At 36.8% G+C, this 25,692-nt stretch overlaps 1 protein-coding gene across 1 annotated transcript in view; it reads left to right on the top strand.

The window, feature by feature from the left end:
- Mex3c (mex-3 RNA binding family member C) overlaps positions 1 to 16,127 on the top strand; it is a 23,145-nt gene extending 7,018 nt beyond the window's left edge. The window contains exon 2 of the mRNA XM_015482371.2: positions 13,113 to 16,127. Coding sequence (XP_015337857.1) covers positions 13,113 to 14,338 — 1,226 coding nt within the window. The 3' untranslated portion in view covers positions 14,339 to 16,127. The remainder of the gene's footprint in view (positions 1 to 13,112) is intronic.
- The last annotated feature ends 9,565 nt before the right edge of the window (positions 16,128 to 25,692 follow it).

Here is a 25,692-nt window from a genome sequence, read left to right on the forward strand (position 1 = left end):
CCAAATGTGAACCTTTTCATTAAATTTCCAATCCTCTTGTTTAATATAATTAAGTGAAAAAAGGAAGGGGGAGACTTTTGGTTTGTTTTGTTCATATTCTTAAAAATACCTTCAGTGAGCAAGGATTTCTTTTCTACTCCAAACATAATGCAAGAAAAGAAGGCAGGTTGGGATGATAGTGATTTTAAGAAACATTAGTTTATAACTTTGAGCAATTCTAAGCTTCAGTTTTCTTGTATAAAATGAGATGGTCTCTCAAAGTTCTTATATTTTGAGTTCCTTCTAAAGATAGTTCCTGAAATGTAGAAGTAAACCAGATTTCAAAATACCAATTTGGTTGATTTCACACCAAAGTTACTTGTTTTTTAAGTTTACAGAATTTAAAATTGGAACTCTGAGCCAAGTACACATCTGTGATCTTTGTGACTGAGGAGGTTGAGGCAGGAGGATCCCAAGTTCAAGGCCAGCCTCAACAATTCATCAAAGCCCTAAGCAACTTAGGCCCTCTCTCAAGGGCAGAGTTCATAATATCTTAACTTGTTTTTCATAATGTAAATATATTTTTTTCTTTAGGAGATAGATTTTTAAAATGTTTTCAACTTCCTATAAAAAAATCAGCACATTTTGATTTTTGTAATAACAAACATTTAAGTGTGTCAGACACTGTGCAGAATTGCATGTATCAGCTCATTTGATCTATTCTTATTTCCATTGCAAAGATAAGGAAACAGGTCTGAGGAGTTATAAGCAAGTTGCCCAAGGTCTAAAGCTAACATAACTAGAGACTTCAATCAATACTCCTGTCTCAATGAGCAGTAGAAGCAGGAGACACAAAATCAGCAAAGATATAGATGATTTGAACACCATCAACAACCAACAACATAAGAAAATGATTGATCATTGTCTACAAATGAACATGTACAAACACTAAATCCTTTTGATGCTTGAAATTGATACAAGGTAGTAAAGGCAGAACTAAATTTTAGTCATCTTTGCATCCTTAATATCAGTTAAACTACCTAAAGTAAAGTAGATACTTGCAGTTTATTTGATTGGATTGAGTTGCTAGATTAGAGACTTTCCATTTTATTATTTACATTTTACTTTCTGTACTGTAGTAATGAGGACTTTTTCACTCTTGCCTTTCATTCCTAGCTCTTTATTTAAGGAGACAGTCCAAGTTGAAGTTGTTTGGGGCTTTTAAAGGGCAGTAGATGCTACTTGGTTGAAGGCATTAAATGTCCCTATGAAAACTGATAATAAAACTAAAATCATGTAAATGGAGCTGTTTGAAGTGCTGTCATGTGAGATGAACAGTATTCCTAATTAAAAATTCAGACAATTTTGGCTTTTAAAAAATTAACAAAATAGACGCTTGACCCTAGAAAGAAAAGCTGTTAATACTATATTATACATTTAGGGGTACATTGCATCCTTAAACTATATTATTTATTATTTAAATATTGGAATAAAACAAGTCTTTTACTGGGGTTTAGCTGTTATTTATCAGACTTTGACAATAATTTTGAAATTGAGTTACTGAAAAGTGAAGGGAACTTTTGAATGGTCTAGACTTATAAAGGGGAAAGGGCCTTATTTTATATAAAATCATTAAATAAAATGACTACCCCTTGCTAATTGTAATATATCACAAACTTGAAATGATGTGCTTTTACAGGGAAATAGTATAGAGTAGTGAAAAAAGTGTGGAATTAAGACAATTTAGGTTTGAGATCTTATAAACATCTGGAAGATTTGAGCAATCCAATTAAGCTCTTTCCTGCCCTTTCTAAAGCACTGTAATCTGATGATTAAATGAAAATCTAGAAGAGAGCCAGGAAGACTAAAAGTGTTCTGCATTTTTTTTTTTTAATTTCAAAAGTAGGTCCAGTCTCCCAGATACTAGATGAGTTTACTCATCTACCACTGAGCTACATTCCCAATGAGCATTTTTAATACAGTATTTGTTTAATCATTAAAATAAATAAATGAGCGAAATATTTTAATCATAATTATTCACACATGAAGGAGAGGTGGAGGTTAGTGACCTGCTTATATTGACCAAGCTGGTTTGCTAGTCTTTGCTAAATAGTCTTGTGTTCTTAATCATTATTCTGCCAACCTTTTGTGAAAGAAAGAATAAATGGATATATTCATTTGAAATATGGTAGTGTGTGATTGTCTCAAGTACATTTTAAACTTCAGAGAGAGGAAGAGATAACTATGTGTTTCTTAAAAGAGGGACTTGATCCAAAAAGGTCAGCATTAGAAAAGACCTGGAAGTTGACTGACCTGATATGCAAACAGCAGGTTACTAGGCATTGATTACAACCCAATTCAGCAGATAGTTTCCTTTGAACTTGTAGTTCTTGTAGTTTCCTTTGAACTGGGCCTTAAAGGATTCATTTAATAATGAACATATTCCCATGTTTTTATTATTCTTTATTTCCATAGAGCCTCTCCCCTTCTCTCCCTCCTCCCTCTCTCTCTCTCTCTCTCTCACACACACACACACACACACACACACACACACAGATTTTCTGCTTTGCTAAGTGACCAAGTGACCATGTTTGTTACTGAGGTAACTTGGGGAGGAAAGAGTATGCAAGGAAGGTTTTCTAAGGCTATTTAAGAAAATAATCTGAGCAGAGAGAGAATAGATAAGACATGCTTAGGAGATGATGAAGTTTGGGAGAAGGTAGTTTTTTGTTTTGTTTTAAATCAGGCCAAGGAGTTCAGTTTTCTTGAAGGTAAAAAGAGCTGTTCAAGTTTTGACTCCCTTCTCTTCATTTTTACTAAAGAATGTATGTAATGATTTCCAAGTAGGATCCTTTTCTCCTCTAAATAAGTGTGAGGGGCAGATTTTTGAAGACAGGTATAACAAAAGGACTACCAAAAAGTGAAAATGTACATACAGTTTGTTGTTTCTACAGTGTTGGGGATCCAACCCAGGAGCAACTAAACTTTCTAAAGCAAGCACTGGACCACTGAGCTACAGCCACATCTCCATAGTACAATTGTGATGTTTGTATTTGTTGTTTTCTTAAATCACTATGTATAAATAAGTGTGTGTGTGTGTGTAATTTATGGAGTAAATGGAAACTACAAAAGGTGTGTGTGTTTTAGTCAGCTTTTTCACTGCTGTGAATAAAGGACCTGAACAGCACAACTGTAGAGTAGGAAAGGTTTATTTGAGGGCTCATGGTTTCAGAGGTCTTAGTCCATAGAAGGCCAGCTCCATTCCTTGGTGCTCATGGTGGAAGAGTGTGGCGGAGGGAAGTGGAATCAAAGAGAGACTCCACTCACTAGATACAAATATATATAGCCATGCCCCAATTCCCACCTCTTCCAGCCACACCCTACCACCCAATTAATCCCTTTAGGGATTAATTTACTGACTAGATTAAGGCTATAACCCAGTCATTTCTCCTCCAAACTTTCTTGCATTGTCTGACACATGAGCTTTTGGGGAACACTCACATTCAAACCATAACTCTGTGTGTGTGTGTGTGTGTGTGTGTGTGTGTGTGTGTGTGTAAAATGTATGGAGTAAATGGAAACTTCAATAGTTCCATTTCTGAGAAATTTCCTTGTCAAAAATCAAAAGCATAAGAACTTGAAATAAATATACTAGATGTTAGAACCGAACAGTATTATGTATACATGGCTTCTATCTTGCATACTCTCTTTCATTCTCTTAGCATTTTTCTACTGATTATTATTATGGCCATTCAGGTAAGTCTCTCTGCCTTCAGTCTCTGAACATTAACTGATATATTCCCATCAGTCTAACATACATATCTGATATGTTCCTTCTCTACACAAAATTCTTTGCACCTACAAAGTTATTTCCCTTGTCTGGCATTGAAGACTTCTGCCTTATCCTCATTCTGCCAGCTTTCACAATACTGACCTAACTTAAGTTTCCCCACTGTGCCATTCTGAACCTTCATTCCCTGCTTTTGACCTGTAGTTCTTTTACTCTCCTAGAATTTCCACCTGGCAAAAATCACTTTTTTCAGGCCTCAGTTCAAATTCTTTTGAAGGCTTCTTTCATTTGCTATAAGCGGTAAAGCCTTCTCCTTTATATGTTCCCACTACCTTGTATGCCTGCTTTTATTAAAGCAATTATCTTATATCGGTATTGCTTGCATGACTGTTTTCTTTCTAGACTGGGAGCTCCTTGAGGTCAGAAATACTTATAACTCCTTACACTATCTGAAAGTAGCATCTGTACCTTTAGAGTGGAAGTTTAACATTTGTATGGATAAAGCATTAGGTTGAACTTTATCTCATAATTGGTAAAATGCTCTTGAGCCCCAAGAAGGAGTGATTTAGCTATGAATACCTAGGCAAAGCCCCTAGGATAAAGGAGAAAACAGCTTCTGCTTATTTTCCACCAAACCACTCACTTCTCAACATAAACACAGTTACCTTATAAAAGTCCTTCTCAACACCTAGCTTATAGTATTCTTCTTTTCTTCCTATTTAATTTATAACTCTTGTGTGGGGAGTCTACTAGGGATTGAATCCAGGGGTGCTTTAGCACTGAGTTATATCCCCAGACCTTTTTTTATTTTGATGTAGGTTCTCATTAAATTTGCCAAGGCTGACCTTGAATTTGGGATCATCCTCCCTCAGCCTCCTAAGTTGCTGGGATTACAGGTGTGTGCCGCCATACCTGGCTTAACTTTTACCTCTATCCCTTCACTGTGCCACCATACCTGGCTTAACTTTTACCTCTATCCCTTCACCCTATTTCATTGTTTTGTGATTCCACACACCTCTCCCTGACTGTATTTTATGTCTGTTCTCTGCGCAGGCCATTCACTCCTGAATTGGGATTCAAAATTTTCATGACCAAATACTTTATTTCTTTAAAAAGCTGGGTACTTGAATATGAAGACACGAATTGGTATGAACATACTTTATATACAAACAGATGAAAAATTGTGCTCTCTATGTGTAATAAGAATTGTAATGCATTCTGCAATCATGTATTTTTAAAAATTAATTTAAAAACAAAACAAAAAAAGCTTGGGTACTTGGAAGAAAGGGAGAAATTGAAAGAAAGGAAAGGGATAATGTGAAGGCAGACAATTTCTAACTATCTATGAAAATACCAAAGGATTGTTTTAAGTGTTTATTCAAATGTAATTAGGATTATGGACCTTTTGCTATTTGGAGTGTGTCTCAAATCATCTGGTGGATCCACATGAGTATGTAAAAGCAGAAAACTTTTCCCAGCTGGGTTTGAGTATGAGGAGGGGAGCTATATTCTTGAAATAATAAATTTGGTAATTGAAGCCACTTAGTGACTTGGTATGACAACATAAAACAAAAGCAGGTAATAAGCAAATTAAAGGATAGAAAAAAAATTCTGGACTGGCAATTCTAGATTTACTATAACACGTTATTAATATAATATTCAATGTTAAGCTACTGCTTAATATTGAATATTTCTGATTGAAAACCTTCTAGAATATCCTGTAGGGTACTGAATAAGAATATAAGACAAATAACATTTTTTTCTCTGCTCCCTTAAGGCAGTTGTTGTGGAATTCTTAAAGGCTTAAGAACCATGTAGTAGTTTTTTGTTGCTCCATAAGAGTTACCATAAATTTTAGTGGCCTAAAACAACACAGATTTATTATCTCAGTTTCTGTATGTCAGCAGTCTAGACATGGTGTGTCTGAATTCTTTATTCAGGGTCTCAATGGGCTGAAATCAAAATATTGATCAGGACTACATTCTCATCTAGGTGTTCATGTCTCACGGAAGCTCACTTATTGACAGAATTCATTTCTTCAGGATTGGAGGATGGAGGCCTCCATTTTCCTTCTAATTCTCAGCTCCTAGAGGCCACTACCATGAGGTCACCATAGGCAATTCACCACAGATTGTTTACTTTCTCCCCCCTTAGCCAGAGCACATTTCTGAACCTCCTCCTGAGCAGACAAACAAGCAAAAAAAAACTTTTAAAGGGCTCATGGTTAAGTCAAACCCACCAAGAAAATCTGGATAACCTCCCTGTTTTAAGGTGAACTTGGATCATAATTACATCTACAATATCCCTTTCCAAGGGTACATAGACTGTAATTGACTGAAAGTATGTATATACCAGAAATGAGGGTAAGGGGGCATTTTAGAATTCTGCCTGCCATATCTACTGAAAGGGCTGTACCTTTTTAAAGGATTTTATAGTGGATGATATATAGCTCCTTGGATTTTTTGCCTAAGTATAAATTCAGTTTATCATGTAATGCCCTTTCTTCTGGAAAGTGGGAACAAATGGTAAAGATAGGCCATGTGGTCTTTTTGCCAACACCTAAGTGAATCAGTTTTAAGAATTAGAATAAAAACAAAAACAGTTTGGAAAACCTTGCTGTGAGGATCCAAGTCTTGTTTCTGATAGCTTGGAAAAGTTGTTGGTTTTTTTGTTTTGTTTTAATTTTCACTATTATCAATGTCTAGGCTCTCTGGCCTCCAAAAGATACTTTAGGTGACTACAGAGCAAATCTATAGTATTACCATTTTCAGCTGTATCAAATTCCATCTGCAAAATCCTATATCTTTAACATATGTTCTCAACAACTTTTCCACTTCACTACACTGGTTTGTATGTTGCAAGAACATTATATGTTTCGTTGAACTATAGAAAATGGTCTTTAAGGTGGTCTAAGATTAATCTAGTCTAGAGGTTTTAAATTTTAGTGGCTGGAACCCACAGAAAAAATAACATTTTACATTGAAGTTCATTGTATACATATTTCAGTGAAACATTTGGAACCCATTGGAGTTTTTTTCTTTTTTATGCTGATTGTAAAACACAAAGTTAATATTGCAACTCATAGTTTCAAAAACACCAAAGACAATTACATTTCAGTTCCTTTTCTTCCTTTTAACTCTCTTCCCACCAACAAAAGGGCCTTCCTCTTAGGTTGTTAAGGCTGAAAGATGCTCTACACCCCAGAGAAGGAAGGCAGGATTCTTTGCTATATATAGTAGGTAGGGGAAAATATCAGAGTTCTCTGGCTGCAGCTAAAGAGGTTTGCCTCTGCAACAGTGATTTAGAAAGAGGAAGTGGGTTCTTATACCAGCAAGTTGGAGACTTTTTATTTGGGGATTTTTCCCCAAAAAATTAAGGTAAAATTATACCTATGAAGTTGTTGATGTTACTCTAGTCCTTGACCTCTGAACCACTGGGTTTAGATTCCTGTCTTTTGACAAACTTGAATACAACTTGCCATGTTAGTTTTTGTCTATAACTGTAAGAACACAAGTGTTAATCCTTACATTTTAAAGTTATAAAACCTTGTTCAACTTTGAGATTATGAAATCATTTATCCTGCTGTTCATGTCATATAAAATAACCTAAATAATACCAACTAAAAGTCTAATTAGTATGACTAGTAAAATTATCATTTGTTTTACTTTTCTTAATCACATTTTTTTAAAAAAATTATATATTTGTATTGAGTATACAGTGAAAACTAAGTTTCCTCCTTACCCTATCCCTCTCATTGAACCAATTTTACAAATATATAATAGTCTGTATTATAACTGTGCTAGCTTCATGCTAATCTAAACAATAAGTAGATAATATAATACAGAGGGTATTCTGTACCTGTGCCAACATTTCTACAAATGGGATTGTAGAGGCATAAGATAATTTTGATAGATACTGCAAACAGCCCTCCAGAGAAAGCAGTTCATGCTCTGAACAGCTAAATAAGAGTGCCATTTTCCCCATTCTTACTCCAGTGTTATAATGTTTCTGATATTTGAAAATCTCGTGGATAGAAAATTATAGCTCAATTCCTATGGAAATAATTCCTATGGAATTTCCATCTTCAAAGCCACTTCTTTGCTTTCTTTACTGTGCACTATTTTAGCTGTTTTTCTCTTAGGTTTTAATGTTTTGATATGTAAGGGAGGGAATAGGAGGTAAGGGAGAGAAATTAGCCATTTGTGAGTTAAATTGTGAATATATTTTTTTTGACTATGGTTTTTCTGACTTGCCATCAACTAATTTTTTTAAAGCCTGCTCTAATTTTTGATTTATCAGTCCTTTTATGGCTTATGAGTTTTGTGTAACTCTGAGATTATAAATTCTTGCATTATTTTTAAAAATATCTTTGCATTTTCAACCAAATTCAATCTAATAGACTTTTTTAAAAACAAATTCTTACCATCTCCATCCATAAGGTTAAAACAGATTCTCATTTAGTTTATGTCACTCTTTTTTATTTTAAAATTTTTTTTATTTGTTCTTTTTAGACATACACATGACAATAGAGTGTATTTTGACATTATACATACATGGAATATAACTTCCCATTCTTGAGGTTGTACATGATGTCGTAACAATGGTCATGTATTCATATATGAACCATAGGAAAGTAATGTCCGATTCATTTTACTGTCTTTTCTATTTCACCCCCTCCCTTCCCCTAATCTCCACACACCCTCCCCTCCATTGTGTGTTAGCATCTGCCTGTTAAAGAGAACATTCAGCCTTTGGGTTTTGGGGATTGGTTTATTTCACTTAGCATGATAGTCATTTACCGGCAAATACCATAATTTCATTCTTCTTTATGGCTGAGTAATATTCCATAATGTCTGTATACCACATTTTCTTAATCCATTCATCTATTGAAAGGCACCTGGGTTGGTTCCATAGCTTAGCTGTTAGGAATTGGGCTGCTATAAACATTGATGTGGCTGTGTCACTTAATAGTATGCTGATTTTAAATCCTTTGGGTATATACTGAGGAGTGGGATAACTGGTCAAATGATGGTTCCATTCCAAGTTTTCTGAGGAATCTCCATACTGCTTTCTAGAGCGGTTACACCAATTTGCAGTCCCACCAGCAATGTATGAGTGTACCTTTTTCCCTACATCCTTGAGGTTGTGTCACCCTTTTATAAACTCCACTGTTTAAGTAGTCCCTAACTTTATAGTGTACTCATATTCTAGGAATCATCTGTTATTTGGTTGGAAGTCAGAATATAACTGTCCTATAGAAACGAGTGTTAGGATGAAACAAGTGTGAAGTTTCCAACAATCCTAATCTGATTTTCAGGTACTTTGGTAAAACTCATAAAATTTAAGGAAAAAAAAAACAGTACTTTCCTCTGTTTTTAATTGGCAATCACTTAAAAAGGGTTGGCTTTGCTATCTTCCACTTATATATTTCTCCTGATGTGCAAAACCTAACCACATGACCCTTTTAGATGATATAGACCTTTCTCCACATCTTAGAAGTGATTTAAGTTCAAAATATTCATCTTTTCTTTTTCCAATGAACTATGTATTGAACACCTATTTTTAGTAACAGCCATAGGCAAGATATTGTTCTGTGTACCTTTAACCATATTTTCTCTGCTAATAATATACCTATGAAGTATTAAATAGAAATATTCTACAGTGTAACTGACAGTTCCTTAATAGTCTCAGAAGTTGTTTAGAGAGGTTTCTTAGTTCAACTTTCCACAAGTAAAGGTTAAAATTAAAAGGGGCCAATCCTAGAACCTTAGACTAACTTGCCCTTTGTCCTCCGTAGAATTTGCCCAGTATTTTTCTGCAAGATGATCAGGATTATTGTTAGGAATGTGACTAACAGAGAGCTTTCTTGCCTTGTCAACTTGTTGCCCAGAATATAAACTCATATAACTGAATAATGGCTGTAACTTCTTGAGTAGTATGCATATTTATACTTATTTCAGATTTTGCTCTTTTTTTTTTTTTTTTTTTGCAGTACTGGGGATTGGACCCAGGGACGTTCTACCACTGAATTGTATCACCAGACCTTTTTAACTGCTGAATTGCCCCAACTGTCTTCAAATTTGAAATCATCCTGCCTTAGCCTCCCAAATCACTGGGATTCAGATGTGTGCCACTACACCCAGCTTCTTTCAGATTTTCTTAAGACATCTATAAATCACAGATTAGCCAGTGGAATATGATTTTAATTCTTAGTCTCAAGCAATATCTGTTGTGCTAAGTGTTTTGCTTATGTTAATGATAAAATATGAAAGATTTGTTGCTCTGATCTTCCAGCTCATATTCTGTTGTAGAGCAAAAGCAGAGTATAGTATACACCTAAAAGTTACGCCACCCTTTTTTAAACTTTCTGTGGTTTAGCCAGGCATGGGGGCACATGCCTGAAATCCCAGCTACTAGGGAGACTGAGGCAGGAATAATACAAGTTTTATGTCAGTCTGGGCAATTTAGTGAGACTCTGTCTCAAATTTAAAAATAAAAAGGGCTGGGGATGTAGCTCATTGGTAGAGTGCTCTGGAGTTCAATCCCCCATACAAAAAAAAAAAACCCAAAAACTTCCTGTAGTTCATTATAGATGTAAACTTATAAGTTTTCACATTTACAGTAGCATAAATTTGATGTTTCTTGGAGAACCCCCCAAGCCACCCTCTCCCTTAGCCTTTTATACCTCATTCAGTTCCTATGCTAAGTGCTTTTTGAGTCTTCTCAAAGGAATATGACCTTAACGTTACAACATCTCTAACCTTGATATACTGTTTCTTACTTCTTTAACTAGCAACTCAGTCTTCAGTTCCCCATTTCTGAAACTAGCTTTGTAGCCAGTGATGAGATTTTTGAAAGTATAATAAAATGAAGGAAAATTAAGACACTTGGGAAAGCTCTTTGAGGAAGAGAGGCATCATCTTGATGTCTCTTTGGTGATGCTTCCACGTGTATTTCTGTTTTCAAAGGACCACACAGTGTTTGCATGATAATATACCTAGGATCCAGCAGTGAAAAGCCAGCTGTTTCTTTATAAGTTCCACAGTTTGTTAGAGGGAGGAACAGAATCTTCATTTGTAGTTGAGATCTAGATGTACAAGAGTAGGTTGCATAAAGTTGTTCTTGGATGTGCTAAATTGAAATTAGCATAATCAGCTCCCTTCAATAAAATTGGATTAACGATGGATGTGGTGACTCACCTGTAATCCCAGCACACCTATAATCCCAGCAATTTGGGAGGCTGAGGCAGGAGGATCACAAGTTCAATACCAGCCTCAGCAACAGTAAGGCGCTAAGCAACTCAGTGAGACCCTGTCTCTGAATAAAATATAAAATAGGGCTGGGGATGTGGCTTAATGGTTGAATGCCCCTGAGTTCAATGCCTGGTACAAAAAAAAAAACTTAGATCCAATGCAATGTGGTAAGAAAGGCCCACTGTCCTTATATAGAAGAACAGTGATTTTCTTTCAACAAATGTTTCATGGCAGTCTTGAGGTATACATGGATATTCAACTGCCCAGTACTTTTGGAATTCTGAAAAAAGTCATATCAGTCAGTCCTGGGAGAGGCTAAACTTCATAGAGGATGAGGTGTCTATACCAAAACCTGATTAACAGGAGTTAAGCAAACAGAGCTAGGAGTAAAAAAGGCAAAGAAAGATTCCAGGCATGGAAATGAGGGAACATGGATGTACCATGATTGAGCCAAAATTCAACTGGTTGGAGCAGAAGTGAGATGACCTGCTAGCCATTAATATGGGCTGAAACATACTGAAGAGTGTAAGGAATGAGGAAAGGGTAAAAGGGAGTGGTGAAAGATGAAGTTAGAGGCATTCAGATATAAGCTAAAGAGGGGCCTTGTAGGCCATATTGTTATTATTAATTTTTCAGGGGCAAAGAACAGAAAGGAAGGTTTAAGAAAAAGACCTGCCCAAATTGTGTCTCCTTGTCTTCAATAGCACTTAGCTTATGTTAAGATCTTTGAAAAGTATAACCCCAAAGTTTTATGCCTTAGTTGTGTTTTTGACATTGGTTATAGTTTAAAGCCCTGTAATCTTACATTGGTGCTGATAATCAATGGTTATTCAAATTAAGTTGGCTAAAGTCAGGAATTATGTCTTCAGTGTTTTATTTAATACTCTTAGGATTTGAAACCAAGGCCTTTTATGTTTGGCTCTTCCAATCAGAGTAGCCCTTCCTTAATAAAACCACATTCAATACTCATATTTCATATAGTCTCAAGTATCTGTTTCTTATGAATGGATCAAGAACTTTATGGTTGATGCTAAATCATTCTATATTACTTTTTTTTTCTTTATCCCCGGGCTTTTATGGTTGTCTCGCACATATGAAATTCAACGTCATCTTCCCCCCCCCCCACCGCCAAGATACTTACCTTTATTAGAATTTTCAAAAACAGTCCACTCAATTTTCATAGAAATACAATATCAGTTTCATATTTATATCCTACTCTAGTATATGTAATTAAGATAAACAATTTAGATAATTTAATTACTAGCATGAGTACAGCTAGCATAACCCAGATGGGAGTAAACTGATTGAGCCTGGAATTCAACTGGTGAGGGCAGAAGTGAAATGACCTGATAGCCATGAGTATTCAGTAGTCATCAAGGAGAGAGTAATAGTAAGACCATTGATTTTGAAGTCAGGCTGAGTTTAATTGGCTCTGCTACTTACTAGTTGTGTGAACAACACATATAACAACACAACAACTTATATGATTTTTCTGAGCTTCAATTTAGCTTCCTTAGCAGTTAAAAGAGTATAATAATCTGGTTCTTAGAAGTAAAAGGAGTAATAGTCTGGTTCATAGAGTTATTATATAGATTAAATGAGACAATTAATGTTAATGTCTCACCTGCACATTAATGTTTTTTGCCACTATCACCCTACAATGTAGTAAATTATTAGTGTTCTGAAAATCAAACCCTCGGTATAGCTTATCTATATAGAAAACTTCATGCATCATTTGCAGTGACTAATGACAAGAGGAAGTAGACAATGAGACTGACTTCTGAGTTACAGCCTTCCAGTAGAGGTACCATCTCTGCCCAAATGAAGACCACCAGATAAGTACACCTCCAGATATAGGAGCACTAGTAGAATGAGGAAAGTTTTGTCGTTTGATGTTTTTATGGCAAAGAGCAAACTCTAAAACTTTTGAAAATAAAAACTGCCCATTGGCAGACATTTAGTTTGAAAGCACTCTCTGTGATTTGTATTTACAAATATCTTTGAAATCAATAAAAAACATGATCAAAAAAATTTAATCAAATATCTTTGAAGTCAGTATTGACTTTTGTGAAATGTTTTCTTTCAAACAGGTTGTAAAATTAAAGCACTGAGAGCCAAGACAAACACATATATCAAGACACCTGTTCGTGGTGAAGAGCCCATTTTTGTTGTCACTGGACGGAAAGAAGATGTTGCCATGGCCAAAAGAGAAATCCTCTCAGCTGCAGAGCACTTCTCCATGATCCGTGCATCTCGAAACAAAAATGGCCCTACCCTGGGAGGGTTGTCATGTAGCCCTAATCTGCCCGGTCAAACCACCGTCCAAGTGAGGGTCCCCTATCGTGTGGTGGGATTAGTGGTTGGACCCAAAGGAGCAACGATTAAAAGAATTCAGCAGCAGACCCACACGTATATAGTAACTCCAAGCAGAGATAAGGAGCCTGTCTTTGAAGTGACAGGGATGCCTGAAAATGTTGACCGAGCCCGGGAAGAAATAGAAATGCATATTGCCATGCGTACAGGAAACTATATAGAGCTCAATGAAGAGAATGATTTCCATTACAATGGTACTGATGTCAGCTTTGAAGGTGGCACTCTTGGCTCTGCGTGGCTCTCCTCCAATCCAGTTCCTCCTAGCCGCGCAAGAATGATATCCAATTATCGAAATGATAGTTCCAGTTCTCTAGGAAGTGGTTCTACAGATTCCTACTTTGGAAGCAATAGGCTGGCTGACTTTAGTCCAACAAGCCCCTTTAGCACAGGAAACTTTTGGTTTGGAGATACACTACCATCTGTAGGCTCAGAAGATCTTGCAGTTGACTCTCCTGCCTTTGACTCTTTACCAACATCAGCTCAAACTATCTGGACTCCATTTGAACCAGTTAACCCACTCTCTGGCTTTGGGAGTGATCCTTCTGGTAACATGAAGACTCAGCGTAGAGGAAGTCAGCCATCTACTCCTCGTCTGTCTCCTACATTTCCTGAGAGCATAGAACACCCACTTGCTCGGAGGGTTAGGAGCGACCCACCTAGCACAGGCAACCATGTTGGCCTTCCAATATACATCCCTGCTTTTTCTAATGGTACCAATAGTTACTCCTCTTCCAACGGTGGTTCCACCTCTAGCTCACCTCCAGAATCAAGAAGAAAGCACGACTGTGTGATTTGCTTTGAGAATGAAGTTATTGCTGCCCTAGTTCCATGTGGCCACAACCTCTTCTGCATGGAATGTGCCAACAAGATCTGTGAAAAGAGAACGCCATCATGTCCAGTTTGCCAGACAGCTGTTACTCAGGCAATCCAAATTCACTCTTAACTATATATATATACATAAATACTATATCTCTATATGGACTCGTAAAGGCATGGGTATAATGGTACCCCCAGTAAACTTCCTAATGAATTCTTATGACTGTTATCAGGCTTTATTGGGATTAGGCTAAAGTTGTTAGTAAACTTATAAAAGGCTGCTATGGTAACACTAAACCTAAGTGGTCTCTTGTCTATTAGTTTGGTTTGAATTATTAATACTATCCTGTAGACCCAGAGACATAGCTTGTGTAAGAATTGCAAAAGCTGAAGTTCACCTTGGCTGAGCGAAGATCATAGGTTGTGTGACCTATGAGAAAAGGGTATACATCTGAGATTCCAAACAGTGGGTCCCAAAGCCTAACCACATTAAGAGTTTATGGAGGGTACTTGGCATTACAGATGACTCAGACACTTCCAGTGCTGCCTTCTTTACACTGCCAGTTTTGACAAAACAGGTTTGTTTGTTTTTTATTTCTCAACAACTTATGCCTAACTGCAGGATTGCAAGTAACTTTTTAATGCATTGTGATTACTTATTGGTAATAATAGGGCTGATGGCAGTTTACTAGATCACTGGTTATAATTTGGGACAAAAACTGCTACATTGACCTTCATCTCGCCCAGAGTGCTCAAGGCTGGTATGATCAATGGATCAGGAATGCAATTGTCTCTATTGTGAATTCCTACCCATAGCCTCCTTTAGTGAATGTGGAAATGGCCACCATTTCAGGAAGGGCTTTGGGATGCATCTACATTGGCTGATAATTGAGGATGCGAACATTCCATTCATTAGTCTGATCAAGCTATTGATTAATTTTTAGACTAGATCAAAATGTGAAACATTTTATGTTCAATCCATATTTGTCTTGCACATTATAAATATATTTTTATTTTTTAGTAATGTAGGGGATGGGGAGGGAGATAATAATGCCCTTGGCATAACTCACGAAAGCAGCTGTGACGACCTCCAATCAGTTTACTTCATTTCAAAACTATTTCCAATCACAAGGAAAGATTTCTTTAAAATACACTTGTACATTTCACCTATGGATGTCTATAACTTCATCCTCGGTATGTTCCCAAATCTGTGCTGGCATTGAAAGGACAAAACATTATACTGGTGGGTTTTTCTACTAATTATTTTTTGAAGCGTTATTTTCCCAACACAAAAGAACTTTTTTTCTCAGTATAACAAAAATGAAATCCTATGTGTATTCAATAGTAAATAGACAAATTTTATTTTTTATTTCCACTTGAAGAGTTACATTTCGTATAAAAGTTTACAAATAACGGTTTTTATTTTGATTTTTTCAGTATAAAAAAGTTGCCTTGATGGCATATTATGATGTAATGCTAATTGCTTGTAGGATAGTTAAATGTCAGTATTGAAACCTAATCTCTAGCTGCCGTCTTGTAGATATGAACGAATGTTCACCAAGCATGTATTTTGTATTTTGTTGCATTGTACACTGCAACTAATAAGCCAAGGAATCGACATATATTAGGTGCGTGTACTGTTTCTAAAAAACACAAACTAAGAATGATAAATTATCAATATAGTTTAGTATTTGCTAATTTTACTACACTCTTTTGTTATGTATATGTAGGGAAGTCATAGGGATTATAAATTCAATTTGAGTAAAGTTTAAAACCATATATTTTATGATAAAGGGCCTTTAACTTAAGATGGCCAAAGCACTGATATTATATATTTGCTGTAAAGAGAATTATAAGAGTTTTATTTTTCTGATATTAAAAGTTACTTAATAAAGACTTGTTTCCATTAACTTGAATGTATTCTCCTTGGTGTTTTTTATATAATCATTAGCAGTTTATCTTAGATGAAGAGAGGTACTAAAAATTGAAAATTTCCTCTTACCAAGTTTCTCCATTCCCCAACACATGCTCTTCATTCTTGTAACTGATTTTTTAGTATGCATTTGGTGTTGAACATGTCGCCCTTGTCTAGTCCAGGTTTAGCTTTTTTTATTAAATGATCGTTATAGTGAATTGAATATTTGCCAGTTTTAAATTTAATCACATATTTGTGTAGGATTCTACTGTGTATATCCTTTTATTTACAAAATTTTGTCTTTTTTACTAACAAATCTGTAAAACTATTTTTTTCTAATATGGGAGTGCAAGTTGTAAATTTTCAGTTTAAAACTGCCTTCTAGGTTTGGTGATAGACAAAAATATTACTCCATCTGTGAAATTGATTTGAGTCTAATTGGAGTAAATAGTTGCCATTTGGTTAAAAAGAAATTTCTAAGATCATTTTTAAAGAAATTAAATTTCTGTTCACTCAGTAACTTTACAAGTACCACACAGCCATCAAAAAGTATTTTCATTGTAGATTTTGGGCATATTCTTAGGCTGTACTAGAGACTGGAGTATATAGATTCAATGATGGGAAAGACCATTGACCTCGAACTGTATGCCAGAATTACTTTGTTAGTTTTGAGATTTGCCTCCAAAAGTATGAAAATTAAATTTGGGAGATCTTTTGTAGAAGATCCAGTTTAGATTGGATGACCTATGAAATGAACTTCTTTTACCTAATTTGAGGTCAAGATATTCCAAAGAGCCTTGAAAAATCTGTTTTAAGGCTTTCCTTGCAATGGTTAACCAAAACTTTGGAACCATGTTAGCGAAACTTGGATAAGCACTTACCCAGTTCTAAGTCTGCACCTGACTTTCCATAGGTGGTTGTACAAATTTGCTTATAAAGCATTGAAGAAGAGAGGCCCCAGGAACTCCACCTGTGTTAACAGTAATAGACATACCAACCTGGATAATCTGCATAGTGAATAACCAGGAATTTGGCCAACTTTTTTTTTTTTTTTTAATTATTTTTTTAAAATTTTCGGCGGACACAACATCTTTGTTTGTATGTGGTGCTGAGGATCGAACCCGGGCCGCACGCATGCCAGGCAAGCGCGCTACTGCTTGAGCCACATCCCCAGCCCATTGGCCAACTTTTTGAGGAAGGCTATATGTTCTCTCTTCACAACCTGGGAGGATAAGTGCTAAACTGAAAATATTTGATTTGCCTAGCAGCTTGGTTATTGTAAAGTTATGTAATCCTTTCTATAAAGGATTTTATCAAAAGAATCCTTATGCAAAGGTTTTTAGTAAGACTAAAAAAGGCTAGAACAATTAGATTTAGAAAATAGCAATAGGAGAGGTGTGATAAATTAGTTAATACAAGTAAAATTATCCTCTTCAGTGGATCTGTTATTCCCAAAACAGTCACTGGTTTTCAGTCTACTACCCACCCTTCCCTTAACTTTCTACTTTTCTCATTCTAAAACTTCTTATGAATAATAATGAGGATTGGGGGTGTTCTATTATATATTGTAAACATCTTTTGCATGTCATTATACTACTACAACAATTTGATGTTTGCAGTAATACTTTATTTTGCGGCTGTTTTAGAACTCAGCCATTTACTATTAGTGATTAAGTAACTGGGCAATGGAGCACTGGTGAAATATAGGAAACAACATTGAAAAGCCAAATGAGATTCCATTCAACAAAGATTAAGAATAGGGCTAGGGATATAGCTCAGCAATAGAACACTTGCCTAGTATGCATGAAATCCTGAGTTTGATTCCCAGCAACACAAAAAAATACATAAATAAAAAGAATAGCTGATCTGTGTAGAGTGGCATACCTCCCTATTTAATATCTTATGTAATTATTCCTATTAAGTGTCTTCAGCTAACCATGTGGAATAGTTGAAAACTGCAAAATAATTACATTTTCCTGCTATTGAGATTTTCTGCTACCTCCATATTCATTTATCTGTTTTTCATTTTAAAGGATACCAGATTTTTAGGAAAGAATGAGTCAGACATAACTTTTCTATGTTCATATATGAATACATGACCAGTGTAACTCCACATGATGTATATACAGCCACAAGAATGGGAAGTTACACTCCACGTATGTATGTCACAATACACTCTACTGTCAAATATGTCTAAAAAGAATTTTTTTAAAAGTATAGCCAGACATTGCTCTTCTGTATTTCAGGGCCTAAGTAAAAACTGTAGCTGAATAATGAGAAAGGAAAAAAAAAAAAAAAAGATACTATTTTTACAGTGCAAGAAAACTTCAATAGGAAGGACAAGTGGTCAGATATTTAAAATAGTAAATAGAGTTAATTAATCAGAGATGGGGATTCGGAGGCAAGAGGGAAACAACTAAAGAGAAACCACAGGCTTCCAGGTCCTCAAGGTGATTTTAGACTCATGTCTCGTGGTAAGAGATGTTCACAACTGATGACTAAATGAGTTACTTAGAAATGCTTTCCTGGTAGCTTAGAATGTGTTTAAAATTATAAATCTTTGTAGGAGCATTTACCCAGATACCTTCCATTTTTCATAACATAGAAGGCTTAACTATTGAGCTGAATTCACAATAAAACTGAAAACTGGCTTAGTAGCAAAAAGCTTGTTAAAAAAGAGATAGTAAATGAGAGTCAGGTTATGTAAGTCTACTTAGTGTCTACCAGCAACATTTCAGTGTTTACCCAGGGCTTCTACTAATATTATACATAATTCAATGCTTATATTAATATTGAACATCAGGAGGGGAAGAGACAGTCACCATTTTAAAGTCTGCACAAAACCTTGAAGCAGAGGCAGTTAAATTAGAATATTCTTGAACAAATTAATAATTAAACTTGTAATCAAAATGAGAATTTGAGTCTTATGTTGATCCAAGAACTATAAGCATGTAATTACTTTAGGAAAATAAATTTTAGGTATTCCTGTTTTAAAGCACCACAGTTTATATCCGTTAATGACACTTCCCAAAGTCAAAACCAGTGAAACTTTGACATGATCTATTCCTGCAATTTCAGGGGGATTACCAAGAGTCATGGATGGAGTAGTGGTTTCAAATCCACTTAAGTCAAATGTGATGTGCCAAAATATGGAAAACTAGGCATTGTGTAAGACAAAATATAATTCAAGATTAAAATAGAAAGCTAAAATTTCAAAAAGGATTCCAGGAATACTTGATAACTTGTGGGTTTAGCTTACATTAAATAAACACTTGTAAATTACCTGGATTGAAAATGAGGTTTATTAAATGACAAAATATAATAGCACTAATAAGAAATACATACCTGTTAATTGTTGGTATTATTCATGAAATAAAATTTTCTGAAAGACCATTAAAACCACAGAAAAACTGAAGACATAAGCTAGTTCATTTCTTCCATGTTAAGAGACTACAACAAAAACTTGCTAGAAATAATAATTTACTTGTGAAAATAATTGAATGGGTATCTGAAAATAGCTTTTAAAGCTATTTTGACAGCTATATTTCCTCTGTATATTTCTCTGTCTAGGCTACCGATAAAATCTATGCTTGGGGATAGGGTTGTAGCTCAGTGGTAGAGCTCTTGCCTAGCACATGTGAAGCACTGGGTTCAGTCCTCAAGACCACATAAAAATAAAGGTATTGTGTCCATCTAAAACTAAAAATATGTTTTTTAAAAACCTATGATTGGGCTTTTGCCTATTATGTATGCTACTTTATACTTGGAAACTTGGCACATTTGTTAAGTCATTCAATGATGTTTCTCCAGTATTTCATTTTTATTTTTTTTTTTAAACTTATGGAAGCTCCAGCTATCTAGAAGCTAGGCAGACCTTCTAGGTTTATCTCTTCAGCAAATGGAAGAAGGTTCTTGGAATTCATACTTCGAGAGCTGCCATCTTCATTGGGTTTTAAGAAAGTAGACTCCAAAAATGTGCCTTTCCTGGCCTTCTCTCCATGGCCTTTCCAGAACTGCAAGTAACCTGTGAGATGAGAAGGTCTTCTGACTAGAAGCATGTGGTGAGAGCTCTCAAATCAGAGTCCTACTTCCTTTGCTCAAACAGGAGATTCTTAGTTGTTTTAAAATGTGTCCTCCTGCAAAGATTGTATTTGTGGTCAAGACTTGCAGAAATGGTCGCTTTACTTTATCATCGTTCAACAAGCCTTTTTCAATGTTCCTATTTCATTTCCTCAACCTTTTAGGTGATCTTACTTCACATCTGGCCCCTCATATATTCTCTTTCCAAGGAATTGGTCTTTTAATCTTCTGCAGGAAGAGCATACTTCTGATGTCCCTTCTACTGCCACCACTATTTGGACACACTTAGGTGTAACTGATGGGCAAAAATGGAACCACTTAGACTCCATATCTCTCATTCTGAGAACTTTAAACCCAAACAGACCATTGAAGGGAGTTGTGTCACCTTTTGAAGCACATCTGATTTTTTTCAGTCATTTCCCATATGCTCCCAAATCCTGGTAATTAAGCCTAGGAAACTGCCCCCTGGGATAGGTCTGCATATCTTCCAAGGCACAGCAGTTGTAAAATTGCATGATTCTCTAGCCTTGGACTTCCATTACAATTCAAGTTCCTTTGTCTTCTGCCTTCATTAGAGGGCATCGAATTCAATATTTTGCAGATTTTGTACTTTGAATCTCATTTTCCTTATCTGTGAAATGGAAATAATTACCTCCAAGGACTGTATGAAGTTCAAGAAACTAAGACTTAGAGATGCTGGTGAAATAACTAATTTGCTTTCTGTTTTTTTTTTTTAAGCCCAGTCAGCATGACCATGTTAAAGTGCTCCCAAAGAGCAATGTAAAGTAAAAAATGAATAGTCTCCAGGTTTTAGAACACCATGTTTAAGTTGGGTGACCCAGTTAGTACAAAATGAACTCAGGTGCATAATCTTACTTAATCTTTACCACAGCTCTGGGGTACAGGAACTATTTCTCTCCCTCCCTCTCTCCCTCCCTCCCTCTCTCCTTTTGGACCTAGAGATTGAACCCAGGGACACTTTACCACTGAGCCATCCATATCCACAGCCCTTTTTATTTCAAGACAGGGTCTCACTAAGTTGCTTAGGGCTTTGCTAAATTGCTGAAGCTGGCTTTGAACTTGTGAACCTCCTACCCCAGCCTCCCAAGATGCTGGAATTATATACATGTGCCACTGCATCCATCTTATCCCCGTTTTATGGAGAATTAAAGCCGAAATTTGAAAGCCTAAGCAACTGACTTTTAAGTAAAAATTAAGAATCCTAAGTCTAAATGCATTTTCAGAAGATTCCATGGAAAATGTCCAGTTTAACTTAGTGATTCCTAGGCATGCCAATCAAAACATTTCAGTAGTACTTTTTAGTATGATAGGATTAATTTGTATTCTCAAACTTTCATGACAGAAGGGCTTGGGCTGAGTTAAAGCACCAATTCTTGTTTCAGAATTGATGGGCTCACTATGCATTAAAGTGCTCTGCCACTCAAATGAAATGTCAAAATTGACCAAACTATGGTGAAATCAGTATTTTTCGTAAGTTTTCATAATTTCTGAGGCATGAGCAAATAGTGGCCTAGCCATATAACTTTGTTGACTTTCTAAGATTTTTCCAGAATTATGCAAATACCCATTTTTTTGGTGTTTATAATCTGTTTAATATATAGTTTGCCTTCTTTTAGGAACAAAATCAAGAATAGAGCCAAGTCATTTGGCTACTATGTATTGCTCCCTTTTTTTTTCTTTTTCCCTTTTCTTAGACCACTTTTCAATCTCTAGCTGCTTTTTCATTCCGATCCTCCAATTTCTATAGCTTTTTCATATCTTACAAAAAGTTGATTTAAAACAGTCCACTGACTGTTTTCCCCCCCCCCCCTCAACTGTGGATTGAACCCAGGATATCCCATACACTAGACCACACTTTATCCTGAGCTACATCCTAAACCTGTTTTTAAATTGTGTTTTAAGACAGGGTCACATCAAGTTGGCAATGATGGCCTTAAACTTGCTATCCTCCTACCTTAGCCACCTGAGTAGCTGGGATTACAGGTATGTGCCACCATACCCAGCTTGACCTATGAGTCTTAATCTTGAATCAAACACAAAAGAGAAAAAAAAAAGGAGAGGGAGAGTTACAAAGCTGTAACCCTTGAATTACAGCTACTAAATGGGTCCTGAGAAGAGGGTTTCTCCTCCTGGGATGGTGGCAGTAGTTTTCAGGTGCCACCAGATCATACACCTGTAAGCCTACATTCTTTCCCAATTCTGTTGTCTGGGTCAGCCAAGCCCAGATTCTCCATTTAGGTCAGGGCTCCATATTTGAGGCTGGATAACCTGTTGGAGGCGGGTGGGTGGAGACTGTCCTGTGCATTGTAGGATGTTTACCAGCAGCCCTGGCCTCCACCCAGTAGATGTCAGTAGCTCACACACATACCCAGTTGCAGCCATCTAAAATGCCTTTTGATGTTGCCAGTTATATGTTGGGGGGTGAAATTGCCCCAAAAGAAGAATCACTGCTTGAGTCAAATAGAAAATCAAGCCCTCACAGCCAGTCACCTTGAACAAAACCTAGGTACTAAGGCAAGTGATCAAAGTGTTTTTAAGTGGCTAAGATAACCATCATTTTTAGTACTTGAGTTAAGCATGTTACTGAATGTTTTATAATCACACTTAATCCTAAAACTCTAAGAGGGAAATAGTATGTCCTCTTACAGAAGAGAAAGACCAAATCAGAAATGAATGGATTTGCCCTGCCTGGAGTCACAGGGAGAGACAGAATTGGCATTCTGCCCAGATTGGTAGCATTCTGATGCCAAGTTCTTCACCCCTGCTCTCCTGCTTTCTCCCCCAGCGAGCAGTTTGCATTCTCATGAAGAGGTTTGAGCAGAGGTTCCTCTGCAAAGCTGGCTCTTTGCACTTCCCAGGTATTCTTTTTTGTAATTTATTTTTTATTCTAATTTGTTATATATGACAGCAGAATGCATTACAATTCATATTACACATATAGAACACAATTTTTCATATCTCTGGTTGTATACAAAGTATATTCACACCATTCGTGTCTTCATACATGTACTTAGAGTAATGATGTCCATCTCATTCCACCATCTTTTCTACCCCCATGTACCCTTTCTTCCCTTCCCACTCCCTACCCTATCTAGAGTATCTAATCCTCCCATGTTCCTCCTCCCAACTCCACTATGAATCAGCCTCCTTATATCAGAAAACATTTGGCATTTTTTTGGGGGGGAGGGATTGGCTAACTTCACTTAACATTATATTCTCCAACTTCATCCGTTTACCTGCATATGCCATGATTTTATTCTCTTTTATTGCTGAGTAGTATTCTATTGTGTATATATACACCACATTTTCTTTATTAGAAGAAAAAATAGGCCCAAATATCCAGCATGTCGGATTAGGTCCCAACTTCCTTAATAAGACTCTTATAGTGCAAGAATTAAAATCAAGAGTCAATATATGGGATATATTCAAACTAAAAAGCTTCTTAGCCTAAGAAACAATCAGTGAGGTGAATAGAGAGCCTACATCTTGAAAGCAATTTTTTGCCACTCCCACATCAGAGCACTAATCTCTAGAGTATATAAAGAACTCAAAAAGCTAAACACACACACAAAAAAAATAGCTCAATCAATAAATGGGCCAAGGAACTAAACATACACCTCTCAGAAGATGATATACAATCAATCAATAAATATATGAAAAAATGTTCAACATCTCTAGCAATTAGAGAAATGCAAATCAATACTAAGATTTCATCTCACTCCAGTCAGAATGGCAGCTATCAAGAATAAAAACAAGTGTTGGCGAGGAGGTGGGGGAAAAGATACACTCATACACTGCTGGTGGGATTGCAAATTGGTGCAGCCAATATGGAAAGCAGTATGGAGATTCCTTGGAAAACTGGGAATGGAACCACCATTTGACCCAGCTATCCCTCTCCTCAGTCTATACCCAAAGGACTTAAAAATAGCATACTACAGGGACACAGCCACATCAATGTTTAAGCAGCACTTTCCAGTATTCTAGAGCCTTCTGTTGCCCAGATACCTGAGGGCTGCCTTAGAGCTGCAGAGCCACCCCTGTACCCCTGCCCCTAGCTGTGCTTCACCTAGAACGGCCTCCATTCCTAGCAGCCCCATCAAGTTCCCCCAGAATCTGGTGAAAGATGACATGTTTATAGAACAAACAATGAAGAATAAGCTACCCAAGAACTAATTTTCTTAGGTCCCAAGTAAGATTTTATTGGAAAAATCTAGGAAGTCTCATTTTTCTCTGGTTTTCCCATTGACCCTTTCCCAGGAAGGAACCAAGCTGGCAGAACCATCACCTTCAGTGTCAGAAGTAACTGGAGTGCTCTTTTAAGGCTTTGAGAGATTCCTCTTGGCTAAGTCCTCAAGGGCTTAGAGGGGACCCTCTTTGTTTATTCCCCCACCCACCTTGGCAAATGATGGGGGATAACGTAAATATGAGTCCTTGGTCCTCTTTGCCAGATCTGTACCCAGTCTCAGTATGCTGGAAGCACTGCCCAAGACCATTTTGATCTAAACCAGATAGACTTATACTCGAGGATTTTGATGTCAGCACCACTTTGATCCAGCAAAACTCCCTGATGGATTTGTCACTGTAACACTCGGATCTTGAAGAAATCACTATCTCCTCTACAGAGGGACCAGAACCAGTGCCCAGGGAGCATGCCTACCTGAGTTTCAAGAGTGAACACAACCATGAGCCAGGCTGCCTGGGGTCACCTGGGAGGCCCTTAGCCGTGCTGACACTGAATCCCACCCTCAGAGATCCCACCTCTGTCACTGGGGCTCTGGAAAGGAAGTGGGAGTAGGGTGTTCAACTTTCCCTGCCAGGATTGTGGACAACTGCTTGAAGCTGCAAGACCGAAATATCTCTGAAGGCTTGTGTTTAATTTTACTCAATGAACAGTAGGCATTTTCTGAACATTTTAACTGCTTGAAATTACTTAACTCCCCACACACCCTCTCAAGAGTAAAACCCAAGCACAGAATGATGGTATCACATACCTCCTGTGTTGCTCTTTAGTTGGAGGCAGGTGGGCACAGCACCAGCAACTGGGTCTGGAAGGAAACTGGCCAGCACCACAGTCCGCTGATCCCTGACCCCGGGGCTTCTGGCCACAAGGGTCTCCTGTGAATCAGTGGATGCCTTTGGATCAGATTCCCCAGGGGATTCCAGAGCTACATGGTCACAGTTGATTCCAGATACAAAAACAACCAAAAGCTGTGCTCAGATGTTCTATTTTGACCAGATAAGACAACACAACTAAAGGGAACCCTTCCAGCAGTCAGCAGGGGTGGGGGGTTCAGGTCAGGAACAGTCTCCCCCTCCTAAGTTATCAGGCCTGAGAGCTCCTGTTGCTCACACTGTTATGCCTCATTGTCTTTTCCTTTCATTCCAGAAAGAATTCCATATGGTATGACATTGACTCCTGCCAGTCCCTTGCGGAGGACAGTTATCCATTTTACAGATGAGGAGTG

Source organism: Marmota marmota, unplaced genomic scaffold (genome assembly GCF_001458135.2).
Source record: "Marmota marmota marmota unplaced genomic scaffold, marMar, whole genome shotgun sequence".
Taxonomy (NCBI): domain Eukaryota; kingdom Metazoa; phylum Chordata; class Mammalia; order Rodentia; family Sciuridae; genus Marmota; species Marmota marmota.